General features: G+C 53.3%; 2 protein-coding genes across 8 annotated transcripts in view; one reads left to right on the top strand and one right to left on the bottom strand.

Moving 5' to 3' along the window:
* The window catches only part of BMP1 (bone morphogenetic protein 1), a 46,008-nt gene extending 42,811 nt beyond the window's left edge, over nt 1-3,197 (top strand). For 4 of the 7 annotated variants that reach the window (XM_060409226.1, XM_060409224.1, XM_060409225.1 and 1 more), the window contains exon 19: nt 22-3,197. In XM_060409226.1, the coding sequence (XP_060265209.1) occupies nt 22-602 (581 nt within the window). In that variant the 3' untranslated portion in view covers nt 603-3,197. The remainder of the gene's footprint in view (nt 1-21) is intronic. The other 3 variants (XM_015093112.4, XM_015093111.4, XM_042243151.2) reach the window with 1 other exon arrangement.
* A 5,413-nt stretch (nt 3,198-8,610) lies between these two features.
* PHYHIP (phytanoyl-CoA 2-hydroxylase interacting protein) lies at nt 8,611-21,012 on the bottom strand. Its single transcript, XM_060409222.1, has 5 exons — nt 20,748-21,012; nt 16,922-17,115; nt 15,372-15,546; nt 12,919-13,036; nt 8,611-10,758 (listed from the first exon to the last, which is right to left on the bottom strand). Exons 2-5 carry the CDS (start codon nt 17,084-17,086, stop codon nt 10,224-10,226), a joined length of 993 nt encoding a protein of 330 aa, XP_060265205.1. The 5' UTR covers nt 17,087-17,115; nt 20,748-21,012; the 3' UTR covers nt 8,611-10,223.
* Between the last annotated feature and the right edge of the window lie 6,964 nt (nt 21,013-27,976).

Genomic DNA, 27,976 nt, shown 5'->3' with positions numbered 1-27,976 from the left:
GTGTCCCCCTCCTCCCTCTAGAGTGTGGTGGCCAGGTTCGGGCAGAGGTGAAGACCAAGGACCTTTACTCCCACGCCCAGTTTGGCGACAACAACTACCCAGGGGGAGTGGACTGTGAGTGGGTCATTGTAGCCGAGGAAGGCTATGGTGTGGAGCTGGTGTTCCAGACCTTCGAGGTGGAAGAGGAGAGCGACTGCGGCTATGACTACATGGAGCTCTTCGACGGCTATGACAGCACTGCCCCCAGGCTGGGACGCTACTGTGGCTCAGGGGTGAGGCCCCCACGCTCCTCACCTCTTTCACCCAGTGCAGGGACCCCGTGCCTCTGTAGACGTGTGCAGCAGCCCTTGCCTGGCACTTTGCAGGAGCCAGAGATCCAGCCTGCTGGGTCTCCCAGCTCACAAAGGCCCACCTGGCCCTGGGCCATCCCCACCCAGGAAACCAGGTCATTTCTGGCTGACACTGAGGTTCCTGCAGCCTCTGGGATAGACCCTACCCTGACCCAAGCCTGCTCAGCACCACTTCAGTTGGGTCTCCAAGGCAGTTTGCACTGGAGTTCCCTCTGCCCCCTCATTCCCTTGCCCTGGTCCAGAGGCAGCTGAGCAGGGCCCGGAATGAGGGCAGAGGCTGGGGCAAGAGCCAGGGCCCAGAGCTGAGCTGAGCCGCGCTGGGCAGTTATCCTGGCCGAGCCACAACAATACCCTCATCTCTTCCACTGCCAGTTTCTCTTCTTGGTGACAAGCCAGCTGGTCCCAAAGCATATTGGTGCTGCTGTCCAAGCAGACACTGAGCATCATTTCTTGGTCCATAAAATGGTACTTTCAGAGGCAGTGGGCAAGAATTTTCTTGATGGGGTTTTAACTAAGGTCACAGGAAAACCACAGAGGTGGATTTATTTTCTTCCAGGCAGAGCCTGTGAATTCTTTGGTGTTTTTTTTTTCTTTTCTTTTTTAATCCTCTCTTCCTTCAGAGAATGCCATCTTCCCCTTCCCATTCTACATACCCACACACACTTTGGCACATGTACTCACACTCATATGTACACTCAGACATGCCCTCCTGCCCATCACTTCCTGCTCCCCTGCCTCTCATGGCCGTGCTCTAGGACAGCCTGGGTGCCCCAGAAAGGGTTAATCTTCCCAGGAGCTGCAGCAGCTGCTGGACCCAGCATTGGCCAGTGCAATCTCCCCTTAGGAGCAGAGCTTCAGCCTTTGTCAACTGGCAAAGGCTGGATAGGACTGGGACAGAGCTGGGGGGATGGGGACATGGAGCACACAGCCCCCTTGCCGACCGGGCTCAGCTGCTCTGGATCCCTGGGCTGCCAAGCGAGCGCCCCCTCACCTCTTTGCCCTTTGCATCTCCCTTGACCTGACACCTTCGGGTGAGTCACACACCAAATCGGGTGTCCCCAGGTGGCTTCTTGCAGAGACTGCCATCAGGCTGGAGCCAGCGGGAGGGGACTGGGGAGGGAACCCAGTTCCGTCAAGGCTTCCTGGCATGGTTGCTGGAAATATCCCCAAGGTTCTCGGAAATGATCCTTTCCACGCCTCGAGGGCCAGGGCCTCCGTGTGCTGATGCTCCATGGGCGGCTGCCACTCATCGCTGCACACAGAGGCGAGGAGGGGCTTGCAGGAGCCTCGGAAAGGGCATCACCTGGAGCCCACCATGGCCCGCATCTGAGGAGGGGAGGAGGGGAGAGGCCGAGTCCGGGTCTGGGGACCCAGCTGTCCGGTCTTCTCCAAGAGACAGCTGGATTGCAAGAAGCAGCTGACAAATTACTCCCTTTGCAAATCCCTTTGCAAAACCCTGACACAGGCGTTCTCTTATTTGTCTCCCCTGCCCCCGCCACCTCCACCCACCTTTCTAGACCTGGAGAGCAGAGATCATTTGCTCCTTCCTCTTTGCTTTTGAGGGGAGTGAGGCCCAGAGAGGGGCAGTGCATTGCCTGAGACTTCACAACTAACTAGTTAGGCACTGGGTACAGAATGGAAGTGTGACTCTGAACTTAAGACCAGCCCCCGGTACCTTCCCTACTCCAGTGTGCGTGCTAAGTCGCTTCAGTCATGTCTGACTCTTTGTAATGCCATGGACTGTAGCCTGCCAGGCTCCTCTGTCCATGGGAGTCTCCAGGCAAGAATGCTACAGTGGGTTGCCATGTCTTCCTCTTGGGAGCCTCCCAACCCAGAGATCACACCCATGTCTCTTGCATTGGTGTGCGGATTCTTTACCAGCAGAGTCACCTGGGAAGCCCTCCCTCTACTCCAAATGCCCCGTTAAACTCCAGCTCTTAAGAGTCCTCCTCCTGCTTCAAGGCACTGGGGGAACCTGGTGGGAGTCTGAAGCCACCCGCCTCCCTTATAGCAGGAGAACTTGGGGAGGGAAACAACAGTCCCGGCCCCCGGTGCTCAGCCTCATGCCCACCCCTTTCCTCTAACAGCCTCCTGAGGAGGTGTACTCGGCGGGCGACTCTGTTCTGGTGAAATTCCACTCAGATGACACCATCACCAAAAAAGGCTTCCACCTGCGATACACCAGCACGAAGTTCCAGGACACTCTACACAGCAGAAAGTGACCGCTGCCCTCACACGGCAGGGATGGGAGACCTGCTGCCCTCAGTCACCTGAGATGGACAGCGGGGGGCGGGCAGAAAGTGGGTACCCTGTCCCAGTCCCCCCGCCCCCTGGTGCCAGGACCTGCGGGCTGACGGTCCTGGTGAAGCTGTCCTCCGGAGGTGGGGCACTGGACTCCCACATGAGCTGCTGCTCCACGATCCCTTCCTCCCTCGCCCCCAACCCTGGGAGTGGGGCCAGGGCCAGGGTGCCAGAGCTTGCCCTGAGACACTTGAAGTGGCCATTCCTCCCTGGGGGCCCAGCCCGGTGTGTGAGGACCCGCCCACCTTCGCCGCCCTGTCTCCATGCACCCTATTGTGTATAGCCAGTGGCATATCTTCATTGTAATGTATGTCTCCCACCCCTCCCCCTCCCCTGATTTGGTTTTGTTGGAAGCCCCCACCCCCCCACCCCCGTTTCCTGGGGCGCGAATTTCCGTGCATGTCCCACAGGAGCCACATGCAGCCAGCGGCAGCGGGAGGATGAAGGGGAGGGGGTGGGGGCAACAAGACAGGGCTTCTCTCAGGCCCAGCGGCTGGTCAGCCACACCAGGGCACCCCAGCCAATAAACCGAAAGTGTTACAGCCAGTGTCCTGTGCCAGAGGCTGTCTGGGATGTGGGGGTGGCCGTGGAGGGGGGTGGTGTTGGGCGCACATCTTCCAGATGTGAGTCTGAGGCCTGCGCATAGCCAGGACACCTGGCCTCGCGGGCTGCCCTTCCTGCCTTGATTCCAGGGCCCCTGAGAGTGTGATTTCACACTCAGGCACACACAGATACAGATGCCTTGCACACTTGAGCCTGCAGGCGCCCTTGTACCTCATAACCCTCCCACACAACCCAAGGGGCAGAACGGAATGTTCTGTAAAGCGGCTGTGCAATGGGAAGGGAGGAGGATGTCAACGGGATGATGGCATGTGTCTGTCTAGACATTCTCCACCGGGGTCTTCTGTCTCTGGGTCCGGGTGGTGGGCTCTTCTAGCCCACCATCCGGACCCAGAGTACTATCATCAGCCAGAGCAGATCCATCAGTCAACTCCCAGTACCTTCCTTCCTGAAGGTCAGACCCCCAAGTGCTGGCCCCTTGGGACCATCTCTCTTCAGGGAGACAAGAGCTGGATGCTAGGCAGCCACAGAGCAAACATTCCAGCTCTGGCCCCCTCTCCCGAGGCGACCCATGGCTGTGTCATGTCTGGCCTCTCCTTCCTGCCTCTGCCTTCCCCCTCGCCAGCCAACAGTGAGGTACAGACCTCAGACCTGTCTCCCCGGAGGCCAGCAGGAGAAAAACCACATCCCTGCTCCTTCCTTTCACAGGACCCTCTCTCCCTACTTTCCATGGATCTCACAGGGAAAGAAGACCCAGCTTCCCTGCTTAGACTAGCTACTGCCAGATTCCAGAGCAAGCCAGTGGTCTGCTCCAAGGCCTGGGGCTCCCTGAGGGCCTCCAGTGGGACTGTGGGTCTTTTCCTGGCCCTAGACTTCTCCCTATAGCAGAGTCAGATGTGCCAGATACTAAATCTGGACTCTAGTGGGGGACCCGCCCCTAGGGAACAGTATGGCATGTCGCATCCCATACTGGTCCTTTAAACAATGGGAACCAGACACACAGCTAGTGTCCGATGTGCAAATAGGCTGATGTGACCCCACGATCAGGCTGCAGCCCTCTCTTCTAGTCCTTACTGCAGGTGAGGGAATGGGTGATGGTTGGAGGGCCAGCTAGGTCCCAGGCTGTGATGTCATGGCCACCCCTCCACCTCCTCTGACCAGAATGTTCAGCACAGCCCAGAGGACTATGAACAGAACAGAAAGGCCCCCAAACCATTTGGAGCCGCCCGGGCATCTCATCTGGACATTTTGCCGAACAACCTGGGCTCAGCTCTGTAGCAGAGTTCATTGTCAGTGGTCCCAGCTCTCCTCACCAGTGCCCCTAGGTTGCTTGGAAGCTCAGAGGACCACACTCTTGGTACACAAGCCACATGTGTGAAGGGAGCCAGGATCCTAGCCCAGGTCCAGGCTGCAGGGCAGAGAGTACTCTGTCCTCCCTCCTGGTCAGCACAGCCAGACGCAGGTCAGGACCGACCCACACAGCTGCCTGGGGGACCCATCCCTAGGCTCCATCACTGCCATAGACTCGGACCCTTCTAATGAGCCAGGGGCCTGTGCTGGTTGGGCCCTCCATCTTCCCTGGGCCCCTCTTCCCAGAGGCTACCTCTGGGTAGTGAAGGCTGCTTGGGAGCTGGCAGCAGGCCATTGATATACTTCCAGAACTTAATGAATGATTCTCCAGACCCAGCCCATCCTCACCTTCTGGCTGCTTGCAGGCTTCAAGACTAGATGAACCCCAGTGCAGCTGCCCAACCGTTCAGGTGATTCCACGTCAGAGGACAGAACCCTTCCAACTCCAACTGTCCCCAAGCCCCTGAGTTCCCTCTGAGGTCCCCTGGTCCTGAGTGTGTGGCCAGCAGCAGATTAATTAGAATGATCCTGCCCCAGATGGTGCTCCCAGCCTGGAAACCCAGGTGGAGATAACCCCAAACCCTGGAGCCCCAGGCTCTCCCCTCCGGGTGCACTTCTCTAACCCCTGGAAGACATAGCCAGCCCTGGCCTGGCGGTCAGGAGACCTAGCTCTGCCTTGCTTCGCCCTGTGATGTTGGCCAGTTTGTCCCCTCTCTGGGCCTCTGCTCCCCAGTCTGTCACCTTTCCCCAGTAACCCTTTCTGTCAGGGTGTAGTCTCCAAGAGTCAGGCCCCTGAGGCAGCTGGGAGCTTCCAGGGCCAACCGTTGGCTCAAGTGCAGAAGAAGGAAGGTTGGATGCCCCTCACTGCTCCCTCACTCCTTTTTGCCCCTCTCTTTCCCTTTCCTGCATTCTAACCCCACATGCTTCTCGGTCGGCTGGGAAGTTATAAGCTTGAATGTAACACAGCCAGTTTCTAGACTTCCTGGGCGGTCCAATGGTTAAGACTCTGCGCTTTCGATGCAGGATGTGCAGGTTCAGTCCCTGGTCAGGGAACTAAGATCCCACGTACTGAGAGGCATGGCCAAAAAAAGTTTAAAAATAAGTAAAGTATGATAAAATAAGAACATAGACGATTTTGAATACAAGCTTTCCCATTTGGTGACTGTGTGTCCCCGGGTGAGTCATTTAACTGCTCTGAAACTTGGTTTCTTCATCTTGACCCAAAGGATGATAACACAGAGAGAAAGGAAGAGATACACATTGAAGGGAGCCTGTCAAAGCGCCTAGCAAATAGGCACTCTGTGAATGGGTCTTCTTTTCCCATCATCTGCCGAACAATTCTCCAGTTCCCAGATGATGTGCTTCCTGCGCTAAAAGGAAATGTCTGGGTTCACCAGTCTCCAGTCGTGAGTTAGGAGTTGAGCGCAGAACTGCATCTGTCTGCCAGAAAGGGCAATGCTTATGCTACAGCAGGGCGGGGCTTGCAGGGTGGCAGGCGACATATTTCTAAGCTGGTAGACTTTCTGGGCACCTCCCAAGTCACACCCTGTGCTTGACTGTCCCCACACACAAGGCTGATTCTAGAATCTGTGAAGAGATCTGCTGTCCCAGTTTGCAAAAATAGTAGTGCCTGACTTGGGGAGCAGCTAGATGTTTCTCCCAGAGTCAGGAGGCCCCCAACCCAGGCCCCCCCACCCTGCTGACCAATCTGCTTCTCCTGCTCCAGCTCCCTCCCAGCCTCCCAACTCTCCCCTCCCCCATCCCGGGAACATCTGGTTCCAATCTCTTCCAGATGCTGTGGCCAAGCTGTTTTATGGCCAATCACCTCAGCTCAGCTTCCTGAAGGCCTCCCTCCATTTCGGGGAATGGTCCCTCCTCATCCCCTTCCTTGGAACCCCTACCGCCTCTTTTCCTAACATGGAAAAGAGACGCATGTCAAAGCCAGATGAAACTGTGAGGGTCCTCGGAACTGGTGCCTTCTCTCCCACTTCCTTGGGGGGCCTGTCATCCATCCAGGATTAAAAGAAAGATGCTACTCCGGGGGAAAGGAACAGATAGGGAAGTATGGGTATATGTCTGGGCAGAGGAGACTGCATATGTGTGTGAGTCTGTGTGTGTGTGTATGTGTTTGCATATGCACGTGTGTGTGGTGGAAAGTTAGGAGTGTGTGAGGCCATGTCCATGTGTTGAGCGTGTCTGTATTTGTACCTGCACAGCAAAATACCCCACCTGTAACCTAGAAGTGCCCTTTGGTGGCCAGCCCCCACTGTCCCTCCCTGCCTGCACTGGAGCAGGGCTAACTTGAAGCCCCTCTGCTGGACAGTGGCTGCCTCAGTCTAAGGTTGTCCTTTACCTTGCAGCTCTCTATGGTCACCAAGGCTGTCTTCCATACCCAGCCCAGGGAAGCAGTGTGTGTGCGTGTGTGTGTGCACATGTAGACTTCTCTCCTTCTACCAGGTCAGATTAGAGGGGCACTGATCAAAAAGGACCCCAGGGCAGACGCCAGCAGATGACCTGACCCAGCTCTATTGGACAGGTGCCTGGAGCAATGCCGGAGCGTCAGAGAGTGGCCATCTGGGGAGAAGCAAGAAGAGGCTCTCCAGGGGAAACCTACATGCAACCCCACCCCCACCCTGCTTCACCTGGCTTCTCGATCTTGCGCTAAGAGGACCCTGGAAGCCAACCTCTTCTCCTAAGAAACACACAAAGGATTTACAAAAGGAAGATTGAAGGCTGTCCCTCTTGGGGACACTGAAAACCCCTCACGTCCTGCCCAGAGGTGGAAGGATGGACCCTGGAGGTCACCTTCCCATCCTTAGAACCCTGTGCACACCAAGTCACTTCAGTTGTGTCTGACTCTTTGTGACCCCCATGGACTGTAGCCTGCCAGGCTCCTTTGTCCATGGGATTCTCCAGGCAAGAATACTGCAGTGGGTTACCATGCCCTCCTCCAGGTGATCTTCCCAACCCAGGGATCAAACCCATGTCTCTTATGTCTGCTGCATTGGTGGGAGGGTTCTTTACCACTAGTCCCACCTGGGAAGCCACCCTAGAACCCTGGGCTCCGAATATTCCCCGCTATGCCTTTAAAATAAGCTTCCTTGGCACTTTTGACTCCACAGTGCCCCCTGGTGTGGAACTAGGAGCTAGGCATGGACTTGATAGACCAGAAGCTCTATGGAGACCCTCCCGAAGGCAGCGGTGACAGAGATCTGCCCCATCCCTGTCTTAGAGTCCCAGGGGATTCCTGGCATACACTGGGGAGACAGGGCGGTGAAATAGGAAGATTCTAGCTTCTAAATCAAATCCAGGGCATTGCTACCTACTGGCTGTTAGACACGGGCAAGCCTTTTAACCTCCTTGTGCCTCAGATTCTTCATCTGTTAAATGGGAATCATAGAGGGTGGGGGACTAAAGGAGTTGTGTGTGAAAGCACCTGGCCGGATGCCTGGGCACATAGTAGGCCCTCGGGAAGTGGCATTTACCCTTCAGCTTTCCTTCCTGGTGTAAGGAGGCCAGGACCCAAGCTTTGGATGACACATGTTCATTTAGCCCTGAGCCAAGCAGTGTCACGGAGGTGACTCTAATTTTTCTGGAGCTTTTCCACTCCAGCAGAGGATCATTTTAATAAGTCCATAATAACAGACGCAGAGGTGACTCAGATCCACAAACGAGGAGCCCCACTGGGGACGGGACACTTGGGCTCTGGGGGAGGGGAACTTAGTAGCATGTGGGGCTGATGCAGTCCAGGTGGCTGCAGTGGGAGGGGCTCCAAACAGGGGACCTGTGGACCTGGGTCATGCTTCCAGATTGCTTCAGGTTCTCCCCGAAGAGGCCTCAGTTTTCCCATCTGCAAAGTGCAGAGTAACATCACATTGACCTCCAACGTCCTTCCCAAGCTGAAGATGTGGCTCTGCTTTCAGAGCCCTGGCTCCCACAGTGAGTCCAGAACACCCTTGGAGAGGATTCCAGGTGGCCTGTGCAAGCTCCTCTGTGACTTTACAGCTCGTCCACCCCTCCCCTCCCAGAGCCCAAGGAAAGGCAGGGCTCTCAGGCCATGGTGGTTTATTGATGCAAGCACAGCACAGGTGGGTGTGCCCCCAGCCCAGGGCAGACACAGGGCCGGGGGAGGGCAGCGGGCCACCCCCTCAGCAGAGGAGAAAGGGCCTGGGGCCCACATTCTCTCCTCCATGCACCTCCCACGGCCCCCAGCCCTGATCCAGGCCACAGAGACAGATGACCACACCATTCCCTGTGGCTACAGAAGAGGCCACCAGCTGTCCCATTTGCCCACTCACTGAGATATGGCCTTGTTGGCCTGCTGCCCCCTTCTGTCTTTCATCACAGAAGTCCGCTGTTACTGTGGAGGCTGCTCTTCTTCACCTGACATCCTTCTGCCGCCCCTCAAACAGCTGGATGCATTAGTTGACACCTCTCCTCATCACTCACCGGGTCTGCTCGTCTCCACGGTCCACCCTCACCACTCCCATGACCCGTACAAAAGTAGGAAAAAGGTGAAAACATTGAGCGGCCCAGGAAAGACTTCACCAAGAACTCCCCAGGGAAGGGGCTCTCCGCCAGGAGGCTGGCTTCGCTGTGAGGTGAGGAGCCAACAGTGCCAGGGGGGCGGGGGCGCGAGGTGGGGGTGGCGCGGGGAAGCCACAGTCCAGATGACACACAGGCACAGTGCAGTGGCGGCGCCCCGGCAGAGTGAGCGAGCAAGCGCGCAGCCAGGTGGGGTACCAGGGCCCTGTGGGAACGCCCTCGCTTCCAATTCCACGCCGGGTCCCCTCGGCGTGAGGCCATCCACTCCCAACTGAGGAAGGGGTCCCTCTGGGTCTCAGGGGTCTCTGGCCCCCTCCTCGACCCCAGTGGCTGCCACTGCACACCCCAGCACTCTGAGCAACGGAGAAAGTCCGCTGGGATTTATACCATCTCCGGGCAGAAGAAGGGGAACCCCCCCAGCAGCCAGGTGCCGCCAAAGCCAAGAGAAAGAGGGCCCTTTTCTAGAGGGCAGGTGGAGAAGGAGAGGGACGGCTCTCCCCATGCAGGAAGAGGGTGTTCCGGGGCAAGTAATAACGGGGTGGAGTTGGGGTTGGGCTGGTCACTGCTGTGCAGGAGACTATTTATAGAGGGAGAGGGTGGGGCCTGCAGTAGGACGCCCCCAAGGCCCGGCTCGTGGGGGAGGGGCATTCTGTGATTGGCCCTGAATGGGGTGGGTGGGGCTAAGGAAGAACACGCCCACAGCTCTTGGCTCGCTTCTGGAGGCAGGCAAGCTGCAGGTGGGTCTTGCGAGGGAAGGCTTTCGTGGGAGAACCCTAGGGGGGCAGGTCTCCTGAGATGGAGGCCTGGGATGAGGCAGGAAATAGCAGGGCAGGGAAACCAAAGGAAAGGGGAAGTCTCCAGAAATCCACCCGCCCTCCCCACCAACCTGCTGAGGCTAAGAAGCCTTCCCAATTCGGCCAGGCATGGGTAGGCCATGCCTGCCAAGGGACCACCCTCCGTTGCTTCTAGTGCCCTGGGGAGGGGAAGGGAAGAGGGAGATGGATGGCGTGGAGGGAGCAGGGGGGCAAGGGAGAGAAAGCCAGCTCCCTGCGTTTATGCCACCCATCACCACCCTGCCTGCCATCTCTCCCTAACTCCCTGGCTCCCCAGGAGTCCCTAGCGGCCCACGCTGATGTTGCAGGTCTTGCAGCTGGGGTCTTTCTTGGCGTCAGCGGTGGACAGGCTCATCAGCTGGTGCCCGCTGATCTCCCCCAGGGTGCCCAGGGACAGGTCAACCGGCTCGGTGTAGATGATCTCCAGGATGAGGTCCTGGGCATGGCGGAAGACCAGCTCCCCATCCTCCACGCTGCAGGTCAGGAACTTGTTGCAGGCAATGTCCAGGAGAGGCAGACGGTCGCGGCAGAAGCGGTCCCCCAGGGAACCCTTGGGGGCCAGCACCAGAATGGCGTAGTGGTAGGCCGTGTACATACAGTAGAAGTCCGCAAAGTAGAGGTTGGTGCTGGGGTTGAAAAGGCGCTGGGCGGGGATCTGGAAGCGCCAGCGACCGTAGGGGGAGTCCTGCGGGGGCTGGCCAGTGTTGAACTCCGTATTGCAGCTGAAGAAGACACCGTGGAGCATGCCGCTGGTCGGGGAGCCGTGGCTGCCGCTGTTGTCCTTCAGATAGGGTTGCAGCATGTTCCCGCAGTGGGTCCTGCCCACCGCAGGGGGAAAATGAATGCCAAGAGGAAGAGAAAATGCTTTTGGTTAGCTGGACTGAGGCTTGGCAGCTGTGGTGTGACCAAGAAGGAAGTCAGCCCAGCTCCCAGTTCTCCCACCAGCTACCGCCTCCACCAGTCACAAATAGAACATTCCAGAAGGCAAGAGAAGGGAGGGCCCTAGAGATGGGGCTGATCCAGCCCACTCCTTCATGGAGGAGAGATTTGAACCTGCCACTCCCCAGCTTAAAACCCTTTTGATGGGGCTTGCACAGAAAGCAAGATCAGGAAGATCTGGTCTTTCTGGCCCCACCTCCCACCACCCCCACACCCATAGGTAACACCCTCCAGCCATGCAAGAACCCCACCCCAGGTGTTCCCTGCCTCTGTACCTTTGCAGTGCTCTTCCCTCTGCCTGGACTGCCTTTTCTACCTTTTCCCACCTGGCCTGGCAAACTTCTAACCATCCTGCAAAGTCCAAAACAGGTGTCCCCTCCTTTCTGCTCTAAAACCTTCCAGGGACTTCCCTGGTGGTCCAGTGGTTAAGAATCCGCCTTCCAATGCAGGGGGTGTGGGCTCAATCCCTAGCTGGGGAACTAAAATCCCATGGGCCTTGGGGCAACTAAACCTGTGCACTACAACTAGAGAGTCTGCACACTGCAAAAAAACATCCCACGTGATGCAGCTAAGACCCGAGGTAGCCAAATAAATAAATATTAAAAAACAACAACAACAACAAAACCTTCCAGGAACAGCAAACACTTGTATTCAAAAAAACTTTGACGGCTTACTACGTGCAGGGCACTGAACCTTACTCAGCAATCACACACACTTACTACATTCCATCCGGCTGTACTGGCCCCTTGATAGACTCAGGTTTGCAGGAGCGGGGTTTGGCTACACTCTACAGCATGCAGTGATCTTAGTTCCCTGACCAGGGACTGAACCCTGCAGTGCTATCATGGAGTCTTAACCACTGGACCACCAGAGAAGTCCCTATTCATCTTTATATTCCAGCGTATATGGATGCTCTGCATCTCTCCCTTGCTTGCTGATAGAGGAGCCCAAACCGGGCCAGTGTCCTCCCCACTCACCTACTGCCTCCCTTCTTTAGTACAAACACAGAAGACCCCCTGGGGTCAGGTCAGAATGTCCCACCCCAGCTGACTGCTGTGATAAAAACAGTAACAGTGGCAACTTGCCCTGGCCCAGCCTTAGAAGGACTTGGAGTGGTATCAGGTAGCAAGGAGTGGATGGGCAGTCCCTGGATCTGCTGGCCCTCTGGGCCTCAGTCTCCCCATTTGTAGGCTGAGGGTGTTGGGTCAGATCACCAATTTTCAGACATGTTAAAATACTTCAAACGTTCAAGCAGAACCCCTCTTGTATCCCCCAAGGAAATTACACACAGGCAGGCAGAGGCAACAAACCTGAAGCTGCCCTGGCTGGATGATGGGGCAGGGCTCACCTGGCCTCATCCTCTGAGTTCCTCACTAACCCTTCAGCACCACCCTAGGATGCCCTGAGATCCTTCCCTGGAGCCTCCAGGCTTCCCAGCACACAGTTTGAAGATCACGACCCTTCTTGCTCAGAATCCTCTCACTCTGTGTTCCCCTCATCACCTCCCTTGAGACCAGGGCCTGAACTGGAGGGACAGCTGACATGCAGCCTTGTGTGCATGCGTGCTCAGTCATGTCCAACTCTTTGTGATCCCATGGACTGAAGCCCGCCAGGCTCCTCTGTCCATGGGATTTCCCAGGCAGGGATACTTGAGTGGGTTGCCATTTCCTCCTCCAGGGGACCTTCTTGTCCCAGGGATCAAACCCACGTTTCCTGTGTCTCCTACATTGGCGAGTGAATTCTTTACCACTGCGCCACCTGGAAAACCCAACCTGCAGCCTTAGAGCTCAGCAAAAGGGACTCTCTGAAAGGAGGATTAAACCCAGGACCTCATTCACTGTTAGTGTAGTGCCTCCAGGCAGCCCCATTCTGAAGCCCTTTTCCTCCTCTGGAGCCCAACACCCGCCCAGAACCAGCCTGGGATATAGGGCGGTGGTGAGGACACCACAGGAGGGCCTGGCAACTAACAGGGTGGAGGTGACCTCAGAGGGCCAGGGTAGTGGGCAGAGCCGTGGCAGGAAGTCCAGAGCTGGCCGTACCTGGCATGCTGGAAGTACTCCTTGTGATGGTTGCGGTAGAAGACAGAGAAGCGGAGCATGCGGCCTGCAATCTGCTCAGCCTTCTCCTGTAGCTGGGCCAGGTGCTCCTTGGCATAATCTGAAAGAGTCCAGGTGGGTGAGCTGAGGGCCAGGTGGAGGATCACAGCTTCCCCCTCAGATCACCCATGGCCCACCGTGAATATCAGCCCACCTCTGTCCTCAGGCTGCAAGGGAAACCAGACAGTCACAGCACCTGGGACCAGAAAGGACCACCTGGCCTGGCTGGGAACGTGGGCAGCTGGAGGCTGTCTGTCCTGTTGCCTCAATGCCCTGTGACCAGAGGCTCAGGGTTCTGCATTAGAAAAGGGCAGAGGGCTGCCCAGTTATACAGTCATGTTGAGGGACCCAGAGACTGTAATCCCAGACCATTCTCATGTGAAAAGAGACCAAAAGGCAAAAGACTGAGAGGAAAGAATCTGAGGTCCTTTGGGGAGAGCCCCGCAAATACAGCAAATATGAGCCTGTCCACACCACTATATGGAAGTCAGGTATAGTTTCAGGACAGCAAGGAGATCAAACCAGTCAATCCTAAAGGAAATCAACCCTGAATATTCATTGAAAGGACTGATGCTGAAGCTCCAATACTTTGGCCACCTGATATGAAGAGCGGACTCACTGGAAAAGACTCTGATGCTGGGAAAGATTGGAGGCAGGAGGAGAAAGGGGGGACAGAATGAGATGATTGGATGGCATCACCAACTCAATGGACATGAGTTTGAGAAAACTCAGGGAGATCATGAAGAACAGTGAAGACTGGCATGCTGCTGTTCTCGGGGTTGCAAAAAGTCAGACATGAATTAGCAACTAAACAATAACTGAGGGGGAAACTACAGACAACTGAGGGGAAGGCTTAGCCAAGGGTCAGGGGCAATGACTCTGCCTCAGCATCCCAAGAGAAAGGAGGAAGCCTGGAAACAGGATGGTAAAACTGGACTGGATGGGCCAGGGCCAGAGGCTAGGGCTGTGGGGTCCAGGCAGCGCTGCTGCTCATCTAGACAGCACCTTTGAACGAAGCAGGAAAAGCTGCCCTTTCCTCCTTGCTAACGCGGCCCCGGCCAGGGCGCTGCATTGACAAGAGAAGGAGGATCTGGATTGCAGCCATCCCCAGCTCCCCAGTTTGAATGAACTCTCACTGCATGTAGAGTTCTGGGGTATACCAAGAGACTTTCCCTGCAAGGTGCAGGAGTACCTCCAGAGAGTGGGGTTTTGAAGCCAAGTTACGGGAAAAAACACCACTCAAAAGAGAAAGGCAGGTCACGGAGAGCTGGGGCACAGACCTTGGCAGAGGATGGAGTCAGCAGCCTCTGAGGCCTGAGGCTAAGGATGTTCCTGCCCCTTCCTTGTGACAGAAGAAGATCTGGAGCAATTCTCACGTGGACAACAAAAGAATGGAAGATTGTGGGGCAGATCCTGGGTCACCAGTGACTCAATACGCAGAAGCCCCAGTGTCTGTTCATGTTGGAGTTTGCAAGCTAATAGGTGAGTTTGTGGGACCATTTTCCAAGGCTGAGTGAAAGCTCAAGACAAACAAAATGTGATGGTCTCGCCAAGTGTCCATCAACCAATGATCAACAAACAAAATGTGGTCCATCCACACAATGGGGTGATATTGAGTTTTAAAAAGGAAATAAATTCTGACACATGCTACAACACGGATAAACCTTGAAGACATTTTGCCAAGTGAATAAGCCAGTCACAGAAGTGCGAATACTGTGTGATTCCCTTCATATGAGATACTGGACTGTAGCCAGCCAGGCTCCTCTGTCCATGGGATGCTCCAGGCAAGAATACTGGAGTGGGTTGCCATTCCCTCCTCCAGGGCATCTTCCCAAACTAGGGATTGAACCAGGTCTCCTGCATTGGGAGGCAGATTCTTTACTGTCTGGAGCCACCAGGGAAGTCCCATATGAGATACTGAGAGTTGTCAAATTTACAAAAAAGAGTAAGGTTGGTTTCTGGGGCATTTAATGGGGAGAATTTAAGTTGTTGTTTAAGGCGGCATTATGTTTTGGTTTGGGAAGATGAAAAATTTCTAGACATGGATTGTGTGCCAACATGAACGTACTTAATCCTGCTGGAATGTACATTGAAAAATGGTTAAGGTGGTAAATTTATGTTATATGTGATTTCCCACGCGTATGCTTGCCCCAGGCCAGAGAAGTAACTCCATCGCTTTCCAGAAGTGGTATCGTCAATGCAATTAGCAGTGCTTGCATCTGCCTCCTGCATCAGACTGCAGGCTTTGGGGTGGCAGGAGTGGGTCTCATCCATGGTGTCAGCCAGAGCATGGTGCCTACATATAGCAGGAGTTGCTAAATGCATGCTGGGTTAAGAGGAAGCCCCCTTCTGGCCATCGCTAAATCAGCCAAAGCAGCTGGACTGCAGAACCTCACCCCCAGTGCAGAACTCGACCGTCTCACTCCAGCCAGACACCAGGTACTCCCCGTCGCTCTGCTTCACGGCAGTCTGCACTGCCACACTGTATTCAGTGCGGGGACTCAGGAACCAGTGGCCTCTCACCGTCATAGGCAGTGGCACAGCCTTGGCAACAAGCTTGGTGGGGACATCCTGAGAAGTGAGGTGCAGACAGAGAGCCAAGAGTCAAAGTGGAGGTCACGTCCACCCTTGGCATTCCCCCAGGCCTCCCACTCCCCCGATGGCCACCTTCCTGTTGAAGATAGCCGGAGTCTCAAGGACTCAATGGCTCGGTGCCCTGGGCACCATTTTTTCCTGCAGAAGCAAGCAGTGGCCATTGGGAAGGCTGTACAGACCCTCCCCGGCCTCCACCCCCTTAACCCCGATTCTTCTTCTCTTGGGAACGGAGGAGAAAGGCCACTGGGGTGGAGGCCCGCAAAGTTGAGGGCGGTGAGACCTTCATTTTCGAGGGACACTTCGAGAGCGCTGCACACTGCAGCGCCGTCTCCACGGCAACGGCAAATGCTGAGAAGCCAGGGAGGAAGGGAAAATATGCCTTCTTCTTTGGGGGGAGGAGGGTTAAGGGGGTGGTGTTGAACATTCACGTCACCGTGGCAACTGGCCTGCCAAAAGACACCCAGATTGGAGAGCCAGTTCCAAAGAAAGAGAGGGTGAGTAACCCACACGATGCAGTCGTCGTGGGAACCAGCTCCTTCCCACCTCACTCTTTCCCCTGCCTCGCTGCCAGCTCGCCAGCTCAAGAAGATGGGAGCCTTCCTCCTGCCCACCCCCACACTAGCTCTAACCCAGGGAACCCAGTGAAGGATAGGCCAGAGGGTGAGGGCAGAGAGGATCACGAGGGCCTGCATGCGTGTGAGCTCAGTCACTAAGTCGTGTCCAACTCTTTGCGACCCCATGGACCGTGGCCCTCCAGGCTCCTCTGTCCATGGGATTCTCCAGGCAAGAATACTAGAGTGGATTGCCTTGCCCTCCTCCAGGGGATCTTCCCCACCCAAGGATCGAACCCGCCTCTCTTATGTCTTCTGCATTGGCAGGCAGGTTCTTTACCACTAGCGCCACCTGGAAAAGCGCCCCTCAGGGGCCTGAGGACCAAGCAATGGGCCCCACCCCTGCCCAAGGCCCACCCCATCAACAACAAGGCTGTTTCCTGAGTTAGGGGCTTTGTCAGACCCCTGAGACATCCCCAGGTGTGACGTCTGTGGCCCCACCCTGGCTTCTCCCACCTCGTGTGAAAGTGCCATCACGATGCTGATAGTGCTCTTTCATGGTATGCTGGGCCCAAGTCAAACACCACACAGACAATTACCTCCATGAAGCCTCTCACAAGCTGGCATTATTATTATTATTATTATTGTGCCCTTTTTACCGGGGGAAGAGAGAGGTTAAACTTTCCCAAGATTCCCTAGGAGGAGCTGGGCTGGAGTCGGGCCCCCCTCTAGGCATTCTGCCGGCAGCCTCCTTGGAGAGCAGCCTCTGGGAGGAGGCGCTCTGGGCGGCCTGCGCTCACCCGGTGCTTGAACTTGTTGGAGTTCTTATTCTCCTTCTTGTTCAGGTCGATGAAGTAGTGGGTGACCCTCTCCAGGTCACTATTCTCCATGGCCCAGGAGATGCGGAATGAGTCGCAGGTGACGTTGCTGACCTCGATGCTGTGGGGCGTGGACAGCAGCTCCATGCTCCCCGCTGGTTTGTCTTCTGTAAGGACTACAGGGGAAAAAGAAGCTTCAGTATCTCCCTCCCCGCCATGGAACCTTCTAGACTGTCTTGCTCCCACCATCCCTTGCCAGGTGGAACCTTGAGGAGCCTTCACTTGTACCTACCTTGTAGGATCTGATGGGAAGATGGCATGGAGAGGGCTGGAGGGGTGGGGCCCAAGGTGGGCTGGGGGGACTCCTTGGGGGGTGGTGCTCTTGGCTCTCTCTTTGGAGGGGTCTGCAGAGCAGACGGCACCTGACAGGTGGCGGAGGCAGTGGGAATGCTGCAGACGCAGGGCGGGACAGATTTGTAGCAGATGGAGCTGCGGAGGGGGGCCTGCAGCCAGCAGGCGTGAACAGAGAAGGGGGGTGCCGGAGGTGTGGGAGTGGCGAGAAGCACCGTTGGAGATGGGCTGAGGGCGCGGCAGGCAGGGGCACCGGCAGCCCAGAGGCCTGGGAGCCAGGGCTCTCGAGCCCAGGCCCCCTTCCGCCCTGGGGGTGACTCAGCAAGGATCACCACGGAGGGGCTGGGAGCACAGGCACCATGGAGATGACACGGATCCACCGGGGGCAGGAGGGGCAGCAGGCCGAAGTTCTCTTGCACCTGTAACTTTTCAACTCCATTTTATTTTTATTTTTCTTTCAGCAGATCCTGTGGTTACTTGACTCTTCAATGAATAGTTTTTAACCTTTACATCTCTTGCAGGCCAACTACGTGCTAATAATTTCACAAACATCATCTCATGCAAGCCTCACAATTATTATTATTATTATCTCTATTTTACTGATTAAGTAGCTGAGGTCGGGGGTGGAGGGTGGTACTAAGATGCCAAAGGCCACTCAGCTGGAAAATGATTGGAATGCAGGTCTAATTCCAGAGGCTAAGCTCTTTATCTTTAAGCTAAGGTTATGTCCTCGTGTGTGTGTGTGTGTGTGTGCACACGCGCGTGCGTGTGTGATATGCGTGATACATGTGTTACGTGCGTGTATATGTCCAGGTGCTCATGGTTCTACTGCTATTTATTTTTCCTCTTTCCATCCTTCCCTTTCAAGGAGTTGCCTTCTCTCTCACCTCTTTCCCAGCTGCTGTTCCGGGTTTGAAAGGACCACAACATCATCACTCTCACCTGTACTGTAACTAGGACAAGCTGGCTCTGGCCTTGACTTTGGCCTGGCTCAGAGGACCTCTGAGGAACAGGGTGGGGAACTGAGAGGGAGGAGGAGGTGGCGGGGGCTGTCTCTGGGCCAAAAGCACGTGATCAGACTCTGCCCCAGGGTGTGTTCTCCGTTCCCTAGGGAGCGCCTGCCTTCCTCAAGCCCAGTGTCAGCGCACTCAGACTTCTGGGGTGTCATCTCCTTTTCTCCCGTCTCTCTCCCTCACCCAGGCACTAATGGTGAGGGTACCTTGTACCTTCGAAAGCAGGTACTTCTAATTATAGCTCTCATGAGATCCAGCCCACACTCTCCTGTCAATTAAGCCTGCTCCGGAGCCTGGCACCTCTGAGTTAACCCATGGGCTGCCTGGGTGGCAGGCACGGGGTGAAGAATGTGGGTGGTGGCTCCCACCTGGCACCTCTGAGTTAACCCATGGGCTGCCTGGGTGGCAGGCACGGGGTGAAGAATGTGGGTGATGGCTCCCACCTGGCACCTCTGAGTTAACCCATGGGCTGCCTGGGTGGCAGGCACGGGGTGAAGAATGTGGGTGATGGCTCCCACCAGTCCTAGGATGTCACCTCAGTCCTTGCTGCATCTTAGCTTTCCACCCTAAAGTGTGTGCCTGCCTGTGATGAAATACAGCGAAATGCCAGTGGCTCCGTGTACGAGAATCCTATGGTAAATAAGCACGGTGTTGCTCCCGGGTCCACTCTCGAACCAAACAGAATGGGATGGGCGTCTAGAAACAACTGTGTGGTAATAAAACAGCTGGTAATTCATGGGGACAGGTGTGGAGTGGGGGGAAGTTGCCGTCCCTCAGGCTCCCAATGAGGAGCTCCCTGGGAGACACACATGTGCCCTCTCAGATGCACCCACACACATGCACCCACGCACACCAACGCAGACACACACAAACACATCCCCCAGAGGGCCCGAGTGGCCGTCTCCCACCCACATGGGATGCAGTCTACGCTGACCCCGAGGGTGGACACCCACCCCTGCCCCCTACTCCTGTTCTCATACTCTTCCCAGAGGCAGGGGCAGCCGTGTTTGGTGGTGGGGTCTCCAGTACCTGGCTCTTCCTTTCCTCTCTCCAGTTCTAGGAGGGCTCAGATCTAGCTTTGGGGAGCCCATACTAGCTTTGGGGGGTGACTGTGAGTGACACTGGGAGAACAACAAAGCCTAGAGGACCAAGGGTGGGCGTGCACCCAGGTCTCTAAGCCTAGATGATGGGGAAAGGCAGGGTTTGATGGACAGGCTGAGATAGCACCTGAGAAACACCCATGGTCCCATGTAATCCACCCCAAGACAAGCATTTACACACACCCACACGCAGAGGCACACACACCCACACGCGGAGGCACACGCACTGGATCTACCCACCCACACCTGCCACACCTCCTCAGACATGCTTGTCCTCCTCACTCACCTATGCACTCAGGTCCCCTCCACCACCTTCTGCATTCTAAGAATGTCCTACAGCTGGCTCTCCACAAGCTGTCACCTCCACACAAACCCACGCATGTTCACATCCGCAGGCTCTCACACACACGTATGTGCATACACGCCTTCCCACAAGCCATATTTGGGGAAGAAAGGAGGCCACAGGCACTAACATGCATGCGTGCCACCTCTGCCTGCTTGCACACACGTGTGCATTCGCACACACATCAACCTCTGGCCATATTCTGGTATTCTCACTCACAGCTCCTCTGGGCTCAAAGCCACAGACTTGGAGAATGTGTCTGTCTCTGCCAGGCTCTGCCAGCCCCATCCTTCTCATGCCAACAGGTTTGCGCACCTACGCAGGTGGACCTGCCCATGGACAGAGGTTTCTGCCCACTCTCTCCACCTCCATCCCTCCTCCTGCTCCGGAGTAGTGCTTCCCCACCTAGAAACCCTCTGGTCGCATGCATTCCCCTCCCCCAACAAGAAGCACTCCCACACACATGACAAGTGATATGTCCATCCCAGAAATATACTGCCTCACATCACCCCCAGCCCACACAGCCCCCAAGCTACTCAGATAACTGGTCCCCCACACATGGACCTCACATGCAAAAGAAACATGTTTCCAGACACACCACGCATGAACATAAGTGCAGGCAGACAGAACTATGTACGCAAGCAAGCCTCTAGTCCCCTGACAAGCAAGCACTAATGCTATACACACTGATGACTCCAGGCCACCCGTGCCTATTCAGAGCAGCCACTGCATGCCAGAGGGAACGCGTCCCCCCCCACCCCATCCCCGGTGGCATCGCTGACTGCAGCAGAATGGTCACGGGGTGACAGTGGTGCCCTGGGGACTGGGTCCAGCTGTGAACCCCTTTGCTGAGGGCCCAGGGAAAGGGAGACAAGGTCGTCATCCCTAGCACTCCAGGTGGGCACCGAGGGCAGTGGCGGGACCCTGGTGCCCCCAGCTCCTAGCCCCTGGCCACGTCTCTGGATTGACAACAGGATGTTCTGGGGAGGAAGAACACTCACCTGGCTCCACTGGGCTCTGCAGAGGAAGATCTGGACGAGAGGGAAGGGAGAGACCTCTGTGTGGACGTGCTCCTCCGGTAGAGGGGCAGCAGCTGGACGTCTAGGTCACAGGCAGCAGCACTCGCTTGCTCCCCTAGCTCCTATCACGAGTGCCAAGGAGGCTTCTTCCATGCCCCGCTGGCAGCTCCCGCCTGACTCTGCAGCGCAACGCTTCTGCCCCCGGAGAGGCAATGCTCCTAGCCAGGAGAGAAGCGAGAGCGAAATCAAAGCGGCGTGGAGGAGAGAGAGGCAGAGAAGGCGAGAAAGAACGAAAGAGCCAGACCGAATCTGGCTCCACCAATGGGATCAGTGGCTGCCCAGCGTCAGGTGACAATAAGCAAGCTTGGTCCCTGCCTGCCTGGGCTGCTGGGAGGGGGGAAAGGGCAGAGGGTCTCTTAGGGAGCTCGATCGATGTCCTTGGAGACAGTGGCAGGGATCACCTTTCTCTAATGCTTCCAGGACCGGCTGCCCCCAGAAGTCTCTCCAACACAACCCTGCTTGGGAATCTCTCACTTGAAGCAGCTCCTAAACTTCAAGATGCTGGGAGAGGGGTGGGGCTTAGCCTAAGGGCTCAGGAGCTCCAAAGCCTGGATTCTGGTTGGGGGATGGGGAGGAGGAAGAGTACAGGGGCGAGTCCACTGGGAGTATGCGAGCTGCAGGGGGCAGGCATAGGGGGTCTGTCTACAGTCTGGATTCTTGCTGATCCGTGGCTCCATTTTCTTACCAGCTCTATCAAGAGCTATCGGACCTGCAGCTCCAGGGCCCCCTGATCATCTAGAGAGAATGTCTGGCTGCTTAAGTTCTACAGGGAAAAAACAAGAGAAAGAAGTTGTGGGGCAGTGAAGGGATAGCAGAGACGGGAGTAGGAGGAGCTCACAGAGCTTGGCGTGTTCCCATCTCAGCCAACTCCCTGGGCTCAGAAGAGCCCAGCCCTGAATACCTTGGCCAGAGAGATTATCATCTGCTCTCTGATTAGCAGGAAGGTTTTCTACCACTGAGAAAGGAGGACCCCAAGGATGTCACGGTGAATAACACTCAAGGAAATCTGAATCAAGCAACCAACAGTGACAAAGCGTATGGATGGTGTGGAAAAGCACAGACTTTGCAGTCAGACAGATATATATGGTCAAAAATTCTTGCTCTGTCACTTTCTAGCTGGGTGACCTTGGACAAGTTACTTACCCTCTCAAGGCTTCAGTTTCTGCATCTGTTAAGACGAATAATAATATAAGCTCGTTGTCATCACTGATGAGAAATTTCATAAATCATGAAGCTCTGGCTGGTCCAGGAGATATGCCCAGTCACCCAGAGTCATACTGATGCCCAGTCACATCAAAGCTGTTATCATCAGCATCATTGTTGACAGTGCCTGCCTGCAAGGAGCCCACAGCCTTGTAGGGGAGAAAAGACAGGCATCTAGAGATCCAATTAGAGAACAAGGAATATACAGCTAAACTGAGGGTATAGATGGGGATTCGAAAAAGGAGGAGTGGGGACCAGCTCCAGAGAACAGGTGGAGCACAGCCCAGAGACTGGGAACAGCAGTGTGGTGGTGGTGGGGAGGGCTTGGTGCAGGGCCAGCAGACCGACCAGGTGGGCCCTGGGTGAGGGACTCAGAGAGCCACAGGGGGCCTGAGCTGAGCATAGGGACACTCCCTGAGAGGGACTCAGAGACTGCAGGCATCGGCCACAAAGGTTAAAGAAGTTGACAGCGGTTAGGAAGTGAACAGTTTACCGAAAGTGAAAACAAGCAGAAGCCAATCCTACCCTAAAGGGGTGTGGAGAACCAGGGCAAGTTGGGTCAGATCCCGAACCTCACAGTGCGATGTGTGGTGTTACACGGAGGCAGGATTAAGCACTCCCTTGGCCGAAGAAGAGGAGGTCCTGCCCCTCACACACCTACACGGAGATGTTGAAACTCCAATGCCATGCAACATGTTGTCTCCTGATTATGGCCAGCAGCAGACATCTGGACCAAAACCTGGACCTGGAGCCAACCTACAGACAGCAACTTGGTTTCCCCTTCGGTAAAGGAAGACTAGTTTAAGCACATCCCTGCCTCCCACCTTCGTGGGATGGCACGCCGAGACCACATGAGATCATGCATCTCAAACAGAGAACAATAGCCATCTGAATGTGCTTTTGTGGGGCTTGGTGCTGGCTTCAGGTGAAGGCACAAACCCTCAGAGCTCCTGCCTTTTCTTGCCTCAGAGAACTTCTCTGCAGATCACATGAGGAGACGCATGGTAAGAAGAAAGCATAACAGGCCAAATATAACTAACTCCGGATGAAACCAAAACGACCGCCAAGATGCACTTCTGCTGCATTTTTATTTTTAATAACTTTTTATTACACAAGTCATACATGAAAAAGAAAAATTAATTCTAAAATTTAAGAGCATTATAATTGCTTGTTTCCTCACCATTTAGAAATAGGCATATAAGATGCAAAAATAGAAGTATAAATACTGTTCTATACCTACTTCTTCCATTTACCAATACCTTTTCTGTTCATCACATAGTTTTTCTACAGCTTTTTTTTTCCCCCTTTGGCTGCACTGCTCTTAGTTCCCTGACCAGGGACTGAACCCAGGCCAATGGCAGTCAAAGCGCAGAGTATTAACCACTGGGTGGCCAGGGAATTACGTACATTACTATTTTAAATTTAAATATGTTCTATTTCTTTGAAGCTTATCTGTTCTGTAATTAACTTATTTTACTTTTTCTCCATTCTAAACAACACTGCAATGAACATTCTTACAGCAAAATCCCTTCCCACACCTTAATTATTTTTCCAATAAAATATTAAGTGGTGTAATAAATATAAAGGGAACTTAACTGGATACTGATTTAAACAAACCATTAAAAAAATTATGTAACAACTGGAAAATTTGAATACTAACTGGATTTTGATAATATTTAGGAACTGGCAACCCATTCCAGTATTCTTACCTGCAAAATCCCATGGACAGAAGAGCCCGTCATGCTACAGTCCATGGGGGTCACAAGAGTCAGACACAATTTAGCAATTAAACAATAACAAGGAATTATTAGTTCTGATCATCTTTCAGGGTTATTCTTTTAAAAGAATATCCTTCAGAGATACATATTTATGGATGAATGACATGATATCTATGATTTGTTTCTGAATAATCTCAGGGGACTCAGTGGGATATGTATATGAAAGATCAGCATGGGTGAATAATTGTTGAAGCTGCACACTTTGAGATTCAATAAGCTATTTTCTCCATTTTTATGCATGCTTGGAAGTTTCCCTGTTAAACATTGTATCTAAGCTATGATTACAATATAGTCATAACAAAAGCATTTATTAAGAACCAAAACACAGTGCTAGGCAGGAGATTCTCATAACAGCCTTGAGGGGTAGACCTAGCAACCTTTTTTTCGAAAAGTGGATGGTGGAAAATGAGACCATGGATGGACTTCTTATGGATGGTGGTCCATAAGAAGTCAAGGCAGAGTCAAATTCAGGTTTGAGTACAAAGACTGGGTTCTTCATGGTAGAAGGGCATAGAGCAATTATAAAGTTTTAGGTAACAGAGAATGAGGCTGTACATGAAAAAAATCTACAGTCTTAATAATGCTTGTGCACTTTTTATTTATTTTTAAAATTATTTTATTATTTATCTATTTTTGGTGTGCCAGGTCTTTGTTGCTGCCCGAGGCTTTCCCTAGCTGCAGCGGGCAGGGGCTGCTCTCTAGCTGTCATGCATGGGCTTCTCTTGTGGAGCACAGGCTCTAGGCCCCCGGGTTCAGTGGTTGTGGCACGCGGGCTTAGTTGCTTCTTGGCATGTGGGATCTTCCCAGACCAGGGATCAAACCAGTGTCTCCTGCACTGGCAGGAGAATTCTTAACCACTGGACCACCAGGGAAGTCCCTCATGCACCTTTTAGACTCAAAATGTTTACGTGTGTTTCTCCGTGGTTGAAGTAAGTATGGAAAGTTCAGAGGCCAATGAATGCAGACACACCCAGATAGCCCATAAAAATCACCTTGTTCATTCACAAGTGTTGACAATGACAGGAGTGGGCAGTGGCTCTTTATGAGAACCGTGTGGATTTCTCAGTGCTTATTTATTTTACCTGTTTGAAATTATGTTTAGGCCTCCTACAACCCCCACCTATTTCAAACTTATAAAGAATATTAATTCTAAAAACTGGACACATTTCTGAGTATGGACTCAACTAAAGAATATAATACACTTTAAAGCTTTTTGAAAACTTAAATATGTAACAATTTTAAGGCAAGGAAAAATACCAAATTATGTTTAAAGAGACTGAAAAGTTATTAGAAGAGACATTAATGAAATGTTGGAGGAGTTAAATTTCAAGGGAAGAAGATCAAAAACAATAAAGAAAGAATCACAAGTGAAATGAGAAGGGGAAGAACTAATCAGATGGAACCATAGTGCTGGAATAGTCACTAAACTATGCCTGAAGTGGACCAGCATAAAGTTGGGACTATGGAATACCTCTGGCACTGCATGGCAAGATACTGGGGTAACACTTAGACATATTGAATACTCGAACTCCTACCATGCTGCAAAGGCTCTCCTCCACAATAATTCTATTTAGAGAGCTGCATAGAGAAGAACCTACAGAGAAGACATAGGAAAAGGCAACACAAAAATGGCTTTCATACCAACAATGTCAAAGTTAAATTACTGATACAATCTATCTGGAAACAATCCACCCTTATTTTTCTAATGCACATAGTGCTACTTAGCCTCACCACAAACTGAAATCCATTCATTCATTCAAGAAAAATTTATTGGATGCTTCACTATGTATCAGGCATTGTTTTAGGCAATGAAGATATTGTTGTGGGAGGAGAGAGAAGAATCCCTGCTCTTGGGGACTTAGTTTATGGCAAGGTGAAGACAGACAGTAAATAAACTCTATATTAGGTGACACTCAGTGCTATGGAGGGACTTTCCTGGTGGTCCAGTGGTTAAGAACATGCCCTCCAATGCAAGGGACATGGGTTTGACCCCTGGTTGGGAAACTAAGATCCCACATGCCATGGGGTGACTAAGCCCGTGTACCACAACTACTGAGTTCATACTCTGCAATTAGAGAGAAGCCTGCATGGTCTCAATGAAAGATCCCAAGTGCCGCAACTAAGACCTGACAGAGTCAAAAGTAAATAAAGAAATATTAAAAATAAGAAGAAAACATTCAATAGTTCAAAAAAGTGCTATGGAGAAAAATAAGTCAGATGTAGGGATAGGGAATGTCGTGGGGGAGTGTGTGCGTGCTCAGTTGCGTCTGACTCTTTGCAGTCCCGTGGACTATAGCCCACCAGACTCCTCCTCTGTCCATGGGATTTCCCAGGCAGGAATACTGGAACTGGTTGCCTTTTCCTTCTCCAGGGGGGTCTTCCTGGACCACAGATCAAACCCACATTTCCTGCATTGGCAGGTGGATTCTTTACCACTGAGCCACCTGGGAAGCCCCCCAGGCAGGGGGAAGTTACAGTTTTAAACAAGGCCATCAGAGAAGGCCTAGGAAAGATGATTTTGGGCAAAAAAAAAAAAAAAAAAAAATCCAAAGGGAGGGAGGCATGCAGAATTATCGATATGTGGGGGAGGAGCATTCCCGTTAGCGGATGGATGGACGTAGGGGCCCTGAAGCGGGAGAGAGCCAAATTGTTCCAGAAACAGCAAGAGGACCAGTGCAGCAGAAGGGAGGGAGCGAGGGGAGGGTGGCAGGAGTTGGGGACAGAGAGGTGGTGGGTGGAGGGACAGATGATGCAGGGGTGTGTAAGCCGTTCTCAAACCTCTGGTTTGTACTCTGAAATGGAAAGCTATGGGGAAGTTTAGAGCAGAGACTGACCTGATATGAAATATGTTAATTGTGCTCTCCCAAGGCTGGCAGAGGGGGCTCAGCTGGAAGCACGAAAGCTGTTAGAAGCCCCCTATAATAATCACAGCCTCCTCACTAGAGGTGGCCTGGACCTACGTGGGGTGTCAGTGAAGCTGGTGAGAAGCAGTAGGACTCTGGCTATATCCGGGAAAGCTGACATGTTAGATGCACCACATGAGAAAAAGAGGCAAAAATAACTAAGATTTTGGACTTGAACTCCTATGAGGGAGGAGTTGCTGTGTACTGAGATGGGGAGCACTCCGGAGTAGTTTGGGGAGGAAAATCAAGGGTTTGGCTGTGGATATAGGTTTGAGATGCCGGGCAGACATCGCCGTGGAGGTGTGGGATAGGCAGAGAGATGTAGCTGGAAGGCAGAGTGGTCCAGACGATAAGCCCTGAGGAGCTGTCACATACAGCACACAGTTCAAAGCTGAGAAACTGGTCCATTGCCGAGGAAGCAAGTGTAAGAGAAAAGGGAAGTTCTGAGAACTGAGTCTTACAGCTCTCTAGTGTTTTGAGGTCAAGGAGATGAGGAGGAACCAGAAAATACATGGCTTCAAAATGATGTAAACAAATTAGGATAAATTATTCATAGATCATATGTAATAACTTGAACTCGGATAACATTTCCAGACCACATATTCCTTTTATTCTACTGATATGTATTCAAAAGGGTTCTTTATTCATTTAGCATTTCCATTGCCCATCGAGAATTCATAGACAGAATCTGTTAAACCTTCTGAAATCTGTATTTAGACTCCAAAAATCCCTTCTTGAAGACGTTTTATTTTTAATTGTAGGTTAATCACTTTACAATGTGTTTTGGTTTGTGCCATGTAACAGTGTGAATCAGCCATAGGTATACACATGTTCTCTCCCTCCCTGAATCTCCTCTCACCCCCTACCCCATCCCACCCCTGTAGGTTGTCAGAGAGCATCAGGTTGAGCTCCTTGTATGATACAGCAACTTCCCACTAGTTATCTGTTTTACATACAGTAATGTGTATGTTGAAGCCCAAGTGGTGGTAGTGGTTTTGTCTCTAAGTCATGTCCAACCCTTTGTGACCCCATGGACTGTAGCCTGCCAGGCTCCTCTGTCCATGGGATTCTCCAGGCAAGAATACTGGAGGGGGTTGTCATTTACTTCTCAGAAGCCCAAGTGGCACCGTGGTAAAGAATTCACCTGCCAATGCAGGAGATGCAGGTATGATACCTGGGTTGGGAAGATCCCCTGGAAAAAGAATTGGCAACCCACTCCATTATTTTGCCTGGAAAATTCCATGGACAGTGGAGCTTGGCATGCTAC

The sequence above is a fragment of the Ovis aries genome, chromosome 2 (assembly GCF_016772045.2).
Source record: "Ovis aries strain OAR_USU_Benz2616 breed Rambouillet chromosome 2, ARS-UI_Ramb_v3.0, whole genome shotgun sequence".
Taxonomy (NCBI): Eukaryota; Metazoa; Chordata; class Mammalia; order Artiodactyla; family Bovidae; genus Ovis; species Ovis aries.
The sequence above is the reverse complement of the archived record's forward strand: the minus strand, read 5'-3'. Positions and strand labels throughout refer to the sequence as shown.

What these genes read in the sequence shown, in the direction of transcription:
- PHYHIP (XM_060409222.1), bottom strand. Translation starts at nt 17,086, where the DNA reads ATGGAGCTGCTGTCCACGCCCCACAGCATCGAGGTCAGCAACGTCACC. An exon ending in GGTCGAGTTCTGCACTGGGG is followed by an intron (nt 13,037 to 15,371) that starts GTGAGGTTCTGC and finishes GGACTCTTTCAG; the next exon opens with ATTATGCCAAGGAGCACCTG. An exon ending in GAGTACTTCCAGCATGCCAG is followed by an intron (nt 10,759 to 12,918) that starts GTACGGCCAGCT and finishes TGCGGTGGGCAG; the next exon opens with GACCCACTGCGGGAACATGC.